Source organism: Musa acuminata, chromosome BXJ3-5, assembly GCF_036884655.1.
Source record: "Musa acuminata AAA Group cultivar baxijiao chromosome BXJ3-5, Cavendish_Baxijiao_AAA, whole genome shotgun sequence".
Classification (NCBI taxonomy): Eukaryota; Viridiplantae; Streptophyta; class Magnoliopsida; order Zingiberales; family Musaceae; genus Musa; species Musa acuminata.
Window position 1 is genome coordinate 39,723,355 of NC_088353.1, and position 10,215 is coordinate 39,733,569.

The following is a 10,215-nucleotide window of genomic DNA, read 5'->3' on the forward strand; positions in this document are numbered from 1 at the left end:
AAACAACAGGAATTCTTACTAGTGATGCCTCGTTGATGGCTCACTCAAAATACCAAGATCTTCTGATCTCCCAAAACCCTCACCTTTCTAATGGAGACAGAGTCTGGACAGGTGACAAGCAAATTTACTATACTCTTGCATATGCTCTCCTCGTGAGGTCTTATATAATCAGCATGACTCTTCAACAGATAGGTTAAGAATGACAGTGTCTGTGGCGTAAAGAAAAAGAAAGCATGAGACCAAATCACATTGGCCATTAGAACAGAACTGGATGAAAGAGGGACCAAAAAATACGAAACCTTGACTTGAGCGCCCTTTAGTTCAACAAACTGGGTCTTCAAGTTGTTGGAAACCTTATCTGGGCCGGGGATGGAGATGGCAGAGACCATGAGTGGCAAAAGGTAAGGTATATTCGTCTGCACGAGCTTCGTGTAAAGCTGGAACAGAAACATCACCACGAGGGGGCTCTCAGTGACTATCTTGAACGAACTTGTGCTGGGGTTCAACTGTCCGGCTGCCGTGTAGGTTGTCGACGACCCCACGCTGCTGCTGCTGATGCCAGGGGGCACATCGAGCCCACCGCCATCATCCCCTCTGCCCCCGATGGGGTGGGAAGAAGGAGGGAGAGGAGGAGGAGGTGGGGAAGGGGAGGCGGCAGTGACGGCTGAGGAGGAGGAGGTAGACAGAGGATTGGGGTTGTTTTGAGAGTTGAAAATGTGGGAGACGGTGGCGGGGAAGTTGCGGTAGATGTTGCAGACGAAGTCAAGGAAGGGCTGGACCTCGGCCTCCACCGTGGGGCGGAAATTGCGAAGAAGGTCGAAGATGATGCGGATGGAGATGAGAGCGTTGTCCTCGTTGTCGCGGGTGAGCACGGCAAGGGATAGCTTGAGGAGGTCCTGGACGAATGGGCGGAGAACCTCGCTGTGGGGAAGACGATTGAGGATCTCCACCACCACGTTGCGCAGCTTGTGCTCCGCACTCTCGGTGGTCTGCGGGGAGGTCAGCTGCGTCAGGATCACCGAGAAGGCGCGGAAGTAGCACTTGAGGAAGTTGAGGTACTCCGAGGTGTGCGCGATCTCGAGGCTGTCCCGCACCTCCATCACCATCTGCAAACGCAACTGCACCGCTGAAAAAACACGCAGACACTACCATGAGTCATTCATTCGGAGCAAAAGTAACAGCAACAACAGCAAAACCCACAATCTTCTCTCGCTCTCCTTCGAGATCTTGATGATCGAAGCAAAAAGGGAGGGAAAAAGAGTAATACAAGGAAGAAGAAGAAGAAGAAGAAATTGAGGAAGGAGAGGACGCGTACGCAGATCAGGCTCGATGAGGCGCTGGGCGTGCTGCTCGTAGTTGAGGATTGGAGCCATGTTGTTTCTTTCTAGGCAGAAACCCTAGAGAAGAAGGGTTAGGGTTTATACTCCTTTTTTCACATGGGGGTAGAGAGAAGGAAGAGAGAGGGAGGAAGAGTGGATTCTTGCTGTTGAGAGGATTTCACTCTCTAGTCCCTCCTCGTTTTGCGATCGCGGCTATATGGGAGGGGAAGGCGAAGGGGGAGGAGGCGTTCGTCGAGATTATTTTGGAGCGAAGGGTGAAGACGAGACGGAAGTGTTTTCTTTAGGATTGGTGCTGAATATAAGGCGATCCGACGGAAATGGAAAGTCAAATCACCCCCTCAAACTCGTTGCCTGCCTTTGGGTTTCCTCCTGTAAGAAAACTGCTTAAATATCATCCCAAACTACACAGTGTAAATAAGCTATAATTGACTTTTCAGTTAATTTTTAGGGATAATTTTTGGAAGCATAATTCGAACTGTAATTTTTCAAAAGAAACTCATATATTTTTTTATTATGAGCTTTTAATAATTAACTTATATATATATATATATATATGTGTGTGTGTGTGTGTGTGTGAAAATAATTTTCTCAAGTGGTCCCTCTAAAACTATTTTTTTCCTTTAAGATCTTCAGCCAAAATAAATATATTTGCACTCTTTTGTCTTGCAAATACCTGTACAAAATTTTGAATAAAAAAATATGAAATATCATTGCAAATAAAATAAATAGTCATGGAAATTTCTAATATTTCATTTGGAATGTATTGATATTTTTAATGTATATTTAAAGAAAAAATTAAGTAAATTTATAGTTGTGAGATACTTTTGAGTATTTAATAAATAATAAATGAAGATTGTATTTTAAATATGCATTTATATAAATATTATTTCATAAAATTATATTTTAAAAATATTCAATATTATGTAACAAATTTATTCAAAATTTTATTTAAATTGATAAATAAAATAAAATAAAGGAATATGTATAATCTTATAAAAAAAATGGGTATGCCTCATGTATATAATAAATAAAATGTAAACTAATTAAAATAAATAAATAAATAAAATTTCACCTTATAGAATATATAAATCATGACAAATCTTGATGAGACAATTTGAGAATGTAAAAAATTATATTAATATCCTACAAATACTGAAATACTAAATACGATTTAAATAAATTTACTATATTTGAATTCATATTTTAAAACCATTTGAAATGTGCTCTCAAACACATCCTAAATATCCTTAAACAGTAACCAGAACTCTACGCATTAATCGAGAAGAAAAAATATTACTACACATTGATTAAAGACTTTTATTATTTTTTATCTTGATGTTTTTCTTTATAGTAATGCTAAAATCTAACCCAACTAGAATTGTTTGGGTTATAATTCTATTCAGTCTTGATTGATTGATTTTTTTTTTTTTTAAGGAGGGAGATACCATATCTTATTTGCAGAAATAGTTGTAAGAAATATAAAATAAAAATATTTTTTACCAGTTTTAAATAGAGAGACATAAATATATGTGGATTAGTGAATAATAGATAGATGTTTGAATTTCTTTTTTCGATTATTCATACAGCACCAAACTAAGATACTCAAACACCTGAACAATCATCGTACAAGGTATTTTAAAACGATCAAATTAAATATTGTCCATAATCACTATTGTTAGTGTAAACAACTTTGAGCCGTGGTCTCGAGGCCGACGCGGCTTGGTTCGGGCCCGGTTGACGAGGGGATCTTTCCGAGGCGGGCTTCGGGTCCGTCTCGGTGGTTGCGTGTGGTGTCGTTAGCTACTCCGGGAGGCGACCCCTCGCCCGGGAGCATAGCGGGAAGTCGTCGTCTTCATACCTGCACAAAGGTCGGGTCGGAAGCTCGGCCCGACCCCTCCGACGATCAAGTCAGTTGATGCGGAGTGGGTTTTAGATGGAGAAGTATAAGTCCCCCTGTTGATTTAGAACTCCGGGGTATTTATAGATGAGTTTGATGTTACCTGATGTGCCTGCTTGCAGGGGCAGGATAATACCTCGCGTGGCGTCTGACATTGCCACTGGGGTTGCGTGGAGAACCGGGCTGCCGCAGGGTATGGGCGAGCCTCGGTCGACGTGCTCCCATGCCTCGGGCGAGCGCACAAGGTCAAATGTTGAGGTTGTTGGCTGAGAGATGGTGACGTTGGCGCACATCAAGTCAGCATTAATGCTTGCTTCCTCGGGTAGTGCGTTCACCTGGTGTGCCTGACGTCATGGCGCGTCACGTCGCCATTTTTGCCCTTATCAACTATAACTCCCAAGGCATTCGATATAGTTCTACTCTCAATTATTGGATTTTAGATAAGATTCTTGGATGATTTTTTTTTTCTGATATATTTTTTTAGAATTTGGGATTTAATTACTATTAAGAACTCAATTTATTTATACTAAATATATTATTCATAATCTCATTTGGGTTTCGAAAATCAAATATGATAAAATTGATCCTAAAAAGGAATATATGTACGAAGATAATTAGTAATGACTCTTCCACTAGCTGTTCCTCTAATCCTTGGCTTAGTAATATTTTTTTCTTTTAAATTATTACCTATGTTTAGGAATGTGGATGCAATGTCAAATATTTTCATAGTTTTTAATCTTATAATTAATAGTTGTTAGAATGTTTAGTTTCTCTAATCTCAATTTCATCTCTTGTTAATAGCTAAACTCAAGAATATTTATCTTGTCTCTTTACTCTTTCGGGATGATTTCGGCTAGTGATACCTATCAGTATTTAAAATATTTTTTTCATCAAGATTTAATTGACTGACATTTAAAAGTGACTCTGAAAAATAAAGTTTTTCTTATAAAAATTATTTTAGAACAAATTTTCTAAGTCCTAATTATACTCCCATGTTCTTCCTAATTATACTCCTTATAAAAATTATTTGGGAATGAAATCTCTCCATAGTAGTCTTGATCAATGTTTGATTCGAAATCAAATCGACTTAATAATTCGAATCGACTTAGGGTGGTTTATTCTAAAAAATCGAAACAAGTAATTTTGATTTTAAACTTGTTAAATAAGATAAAAATAAATAAATATAAAAAAGTCTATAGTATAATGGTTAAATCTTTAGATTTAAATCCAATTAATTTAGGTTTAAACATTAGTAAAATCATTTAGTTTAATAAAAAAATTATAATTTTATTATTTTTATATCAATTTTTTTAAAGTTAAAGTTATTATACTCATTATATTTATACATCTATTTTTCAAAATTTAGAAATAAACTTATAAATTTTCTTTTAAATTATTTTTAATTAAAAAGAATACACGATTGGTGGTTCTAATCGAAACTATCGTTATTAAAAATAATATTAATTTTTTTGAAAAAAACTTAATTTTGTAAAAAATAAACGAAAGGTGTTTTATAGAAAAAAATCTAATTCTTTATGATTCTTTTAACATGAAAGTGAAAAGAATGGGTTAGCTTTTTAAATTTGAGTTTGGCTTTTATTGCGACTAACTTGTGTGAGATGAATATGCTTTTTAAATATTTCATATCCATCTCATTCTTTAAATTTGAATATTTCATATTTCATGACGAGCATTTATTTATTAAAAAATAAATTATAATTATAAAATAAAAATAAAAAATATAAAGAGTAAAATGGAATTACTGTTTCCTTACAAAATTGATCGACGAACAACAAATCCAGACCGTCCAACCCTGGATCAGACGGATCCAAACAAACATGAGGGGGCGCAGAACAGTCCATGTCGTTAACTCTCGAGGGTATTATCGTTATTAAGAGTGTCGATAATTCAAAGTCCAAAGCATCGGTCTCATCTTCGAAAGCCATCACAAATCGACTTCAGACCCATCCATCGAACGGTATCCGAGAGCCAACAGGGGAAAGCGAGGGAAAGAGTGGTGGCCGTCCGATCCCCTCTCCTGTCTTTCGCCAATATAAAGCCTCCACCGCACAAGTCCGGCTCCCCTCGCTTCGAGACCTCCGTCTCACTTCGGTCACTCTAGGAAGCCACCCCGATTTCACTGTTCCCGCCGGTAAGCCCTCCATTTCGAAGTCGATTCTTCGATTTTGCGGCACGTCGCCTCAAGATCTTTGCGTTCTCGAGTCAGTTGCATGTTGTATTTTGGCGAATGCTACGTTTTTTCTTGAGAAAACAGCGGATTTCAATTTATGTGGCTGTTTCTAACGGTTCTGGAGGAATTTGTTTCGATCCATCTCTCTCTTTCTCCGATTCTAGTTGCTTTTGGATTTTCACCTTCGTTCTTCGAATTTGAAGCATTGTGGGTTTGGGTTCTTGCGTGATGTTGGAGTCATTGTGGAATATTTCTTGTGGTTTCTTGTCCTAATGTCGGTTATGGTTGATTGAATCTTTGGATGCTATAGATCTGTCTTCTCTTCTAAGTTTTGGGTGTTTTGGGGACATTCTTTTATATCTGTTCTGGATCTTATGAATAGTTGTTTGATCTTGGATAAACCCGCTAAGATATGATGTCTTATTCGTTTATTCAAGAGTAGGATTTAAGCTTTGAGGTTTGTCAACAACTTATGCAGATTGTTACCCATTTAAGTGCTAGTTGTCGCTTACTTTTCTTTGGTTTAGGTAAAAATGAGAGAAATCCTACATGTCCAGGGTGGTCAGTGCGGTAACCAGATAGGAGCCAAGTTCTGGGAAGTGGTCTGCGATGAGCATGGAATTGATGCCACAGGTCGGTACATTGGGAAGTCAGATCTCCAATTGGAGCGGGTCAATGTGTACTACAACGAGGCTTCTTGTGGGAGGTTCGTTCCCAGGGCGGTGCTTATGGATCTGGAGCCCGGCACCATGGATAGCGTCCGAACTGGGCCATATGGTCAGATCTTCCGACCAGATAACTTTGTCTTTGGACAATCAGGTGCTGGAAATAATTGGGCTAAGGGTCACTACACTGAGGGGGCTGAGCTCATTGACTCAGTTCTTGATGTTGTGAGGAAGGAGGCCGAGAACTGTGACTGCCTTCAGGGTATGTTCTCCATTCCTTTATTTGTTGTTTTAGTTCATTTATGTTGCTTATTGTTATCTCTTGATCTGCTATGATCTCTCATGAATTGAGATAAGTTGTTGGCACTTTCGATAAAATTTTTTATCGGTAATCATGCAGACTAGGCTTGAATGTTATATATTAACATCTTTTACTCTTCAATTTTCTTTGAAATGATGGTGCAGCTAATCTTTCTCTCTGATTGCTTCTCACTGAGCAAATTTCTATTGTTGAAAAAGCTCAAGGATGTAAGGATCATGGTGTCTGTTGATGTGTTCTAAAACTTAAGATTTTGCATCTGATATAATTTTGTTGTTTTCATATCTGCCTTTTCTTTTTAAGTATTGAATGCTTTATATGTCATATATGAGAATCATAGTTTGTTATAGTGAAATGTATAGTCTTGATTATGATGAAAATTGTTAATTTTATAGAAGATCAGAGTGAACTCATTATCTTTTATCAATAAAAACCTTTTCATTCAATCATAGGAAAATCTTCATAGTTCATGGACCTTTTAGTTCTCTGTGATTCTTGATGTTGATCTGATTTCTTTATTGTGGTTTGTTGTCATGAGCTTGTTTGTTCATCAATTTTTATCACTTGGAATGTGCTTGATATTATGCAATTATACATTTCCACATTTTTTTTCTCCTCAGGCTTTCAAGTATGCCACTCTCTTGGTGGAGGAACTGGTTCCGGAATGGGAACACTTTTGATATCAAAGGTCAGGGAGGAGTACCCAGATCGGATGATGCTCACATTCTCTGTTTTTCCTTCCCCCAAAGTTTCTGACACAGTTGTTGAACCCTACAACGCAACCCTTTCTGTCCACCAGTTAGTCGAGAATGCAGATGAATGCATGGTGCTGGACAATGAAGCCCTTTATGATATCTGCTTCCGCACTCTTAAGCTAACCACTCCGAGCTGTAAGTCAATCACCTTTTTTTGAGTGCTGTAAGTCAATCCTCTTGGCTGATTTTTGTTCTTGTTGTAGGCATAGGAATTTTGTTTTTGGTACTTAACATTGTTGAGGATTGATTTTTTGCCACAATTTGGTTTTAATTTCATTTCAGATAAATCTATTTGGTTATAAGTATTCAGGACACAACGAAAAAAAAAATCCACAATTTTGTGTTTTAAATGAATGTTTCATGGGTGACTTTGTTTATGTAATGACGAATTTGATTCATGTTTAATTGGCAGTTCTATCATCACAAAAAGAAATTAGAATGTTGGTGTCATAATTTAGCTATTTATGCAAGTTTATGGTCTGCCATTTCTCTGTTAGTTCCAGCACATCTAATAGGTCTATCATGGGTCTTAGACATAAACTTCTTTCTCAACATTAGGAAGAATTATGTGATTGGGTGGTGTAGTCAAAATAATCTCTAATGTATGCATTCATTTCAATTTTATGACATTTGTGTTTCTATTAGCTTGCTAGATGTAATGCTGAGTGTTAAAAACTTGGGTACTAGAATCACACTATTTGTGATAGTGGTTTTTTCAATGGGTCCTTTTTTTGGTACTAGCTGCAACTTTTATTATATGTATGCTAACAGCTTTCCCATGTGACAACTCTTGGTTTATTGCAAGGTACGCCGGTTTAAGTTTCCTTTTTGCACCAGAAATTTGTATTTTGGTCAAACTAAGCATATGGTCTAGCCTTGCTGTTTGGATAATAACACTTGATGCTAATACATCAATCTTAGTGAGCTGTAATGGGGAAGTCTAGAAATTGATGAGAATGAAGCAAGGATTCAGTGGTTAAAGCTGAAACTCTTCTTACACAATTATTTATCTAGGCAACTAAACCTAGTCAGAGATTCATACTACTTGAAGGAGATGTAAGCAGTCATGCACCTCACTATAGTTTCATTATCTATGTTTTGTTCATTATAGTGTATTTCATGGTTGTTGAAATATTTAACTGCACATTGAACATTTAAGACATTTGGCCACTTTTTTTCCTACCTGTTCAATTTTTTAAAACTAAATCTTCTCTATTTGCTTACTTAGATTAGAAGCAATCAACAAAATTATTCCAAGATGTCCTTTAAATAGGTTGAAAGAAACTAATCATATTCCTTCATTGTCATTTGGTACATCATCCCAACTGGCCATAATTGATGTTGAGTTGCAGTTTTCAATTGCATCTTGTTTTTCTGTTAAAAATGGACTAATATCTATTTACTATAGTTGCATGGTGGTGTAAGGAGTCCAATAATGTACTTGTTCTGGTTAGACTGACATCCTCTCTCTTAATATGAGCTGCTCTTGGCATAGGTTTTGAACTATCCATCTACTCTGATTAAGTTTGCTATGGATTTTCCATTGAGGATAAAAAAAAGTTCGGTACAAACATGATAAACACGGAAAAAAAGAAAAGAGCACGTGATTCTTGTCTTTGCTTTTTGTATTGACACTGTCAAGCTCTAAGCATGATTTTGTCCTGCTTGTTTGGAATTTTTGTATGTAGATATTTGTTATGTACTTATTGAACTACAAAATGGTGACTTTTCTTACTGATGATGTAATTTTTTTTTTATTTTCAATTGCTTGCGTTCGATATATATGCTTTTGTTGATTATAAGCTGACACTTGGAAAATTAAATTTTGGTTCGTCTTAACAGTTGGAGACTTGAACCATTTGATATCTGTGACCATGAGTGGGGTCACATGCTGCCTTCGGTTCCCTGGACAATTGAATTCAGACCTCCGAAAATTGGCTGTAAATTTGATCCCTTTCCCTCGCCTCCACTTCTTTATGGTCGGTTTTGCACCCTTGACTTCACGTGGATCACAGCAATACTGTGCCTTGACTGTCCCTGAGCTGACCCAGCAGATGTGGGATGCTAAGAACATGATGTGTGCTGCTGATCCTCGCCATGGTCGTTATCTCACTGCATCTGCTATGTTCAGAGGCAAGATGAGCACTAAAGAAGTTGATGAGCAGATGATTATTGTCCAGAACAAGAACTCGTCTTACTTTGTCGAATGGATCCCCAATAATGTGAAGTCTAGTGTTTGTGACATACCACCTAGGGGCCTCTCCATGGCATCCACCTTCATCGGCAATTCGACCTCGATCCAAGAGATGTTCAGGAGGGTGAGCGAGCAATTTACTGCAATGTTTAGGAGGAAGGCTTTCTTGCATTGGTACACTGGTGAGGGTATGGACGAGATGGAATTCACTGAAGCAGAGAGCAACATGAATGATCTCGTCTCAGAGTACCAGCAGTATCAAGATGCCACTGCTGATGAGGAGGATGATTATGAGGGCGAGGAAGAGGAGGTGCTCCAGGACATGTGAGTATCTGAAGGAAGATAATATGTGGTATTTTTTGTTTGTTTTATGACAGCAATGTTGTGTGTGAGTTATTCCCTCGCCTGTATGCATTTCTCTAGTACTTTGGTCCCTAGTAGCCAATATATCTGAAGCTGTTGCTATGATGACATTGCTTTATATTCTTATGCATGTTAGGATATCAGATGAATATTTTCCCAGATATTCAAGTTATGTAGTAAGTTTGGTTCGGATGTTGGATTCCCTCTGAATTAATGTCTGTCACTACTGTCAAGTTGATGGCAATGCTCGACGCTTCTTGATGCTAGTCCTCCATCTAAAGGTGTTCACGTGGCTAGTGTTTTCTTAATTATTTTGAATAAAAATGCAAATTTAAAATTTACTTGTGTTAGATAATAAATATAAATAAATGTTTACCGCATGTTAACTGACTTAAACATCATAAAGGATATAAACGTTATTCAAGTCCATGTATGTGATGTGGATATTGGAATATTAGCTTTGCAATAGGGAGCACACCAGTGATTTCAAT

General features: G+C 37.5%; 2 protein-coding genes across 2 annotated transcripts in view; one reads left to right on the forward strand and one right to left on the reverse strand.

The window, feature by feature from the left end:
- LOC135638310 (uncharacterized) overlaps positions 1-1,616 on the reverse strand; it is a 40,235-nt gene extending 38,619 nt beyond the window's left edge. Inside the window, exons 1-3 of the mRNA XM_065151384.1 lie at positions 1,316-1,616; positions 300-1,126; positions 84-209 (exon numbers count right to left, since the gene is read on the reverse strand). Of these exons, the coding sequence (XP_065007456.1) occupies positions 84-209; positions 300-1,126; positions 1,316-1,373 (1,011 nt within the window). The 5' untranslated portion in view covers positions 1,374-1,616. The remainder of the gene's footprint in view (positions 1-83; positions 210-299; positions 1,127-1,315) is intronic.
- A 3,637-nt stretch (positions 1,617-5,253) lies between these two features.
- Positions 5,254-9,916, forward strand: LOC103985569 (tubulin beta-1 chain). Its single transcript, XM_009403310.3, has 4 exons — positions 5,254-5,389; positions 5,956-6,355; positions 7,033-7,302; positions 9,010-9,916. Exons 2-4 carry the CDS (start codon positions 5,962-5,964, stop codon positions 9,687-9,689), a joined length of 1,344 nt encoding a protein of 447 aa, XP_009401585.2. The 5' UTR covers positions 5,254-5,389; positions 5,956-5,961; the 3' UTR covers positions 9,690-9,916.
- Positions 9,917-10,215: the final 299 nt, after the last annotated feature.

Excerpts from the sequence above, each read along its gene's own strand:
- LOC103985569 (XM_009403310.3), top strand. The coding sequence starts at position 5,962 with ATGAGAGAAATCCTACATGTCCAGGGTGGTCAGTGCGGTAACCAGATA. Across the intron at positions 6,356-7,032 it reads GAACTGTGACTGCCTTCAGG|GCTTTCAAGTATGCCACTCT; the intron begins GTATGTTCTCCA and ends TTTTCTCCTCAG. Across the intron at positions 7,303-9,009 it reads TAAGCTAACCACTCCGAGCT|TTGGAGACTTGAACCATTTG; the intron begins GTAAGTCAATCA and ends TCGTCTTAACAG.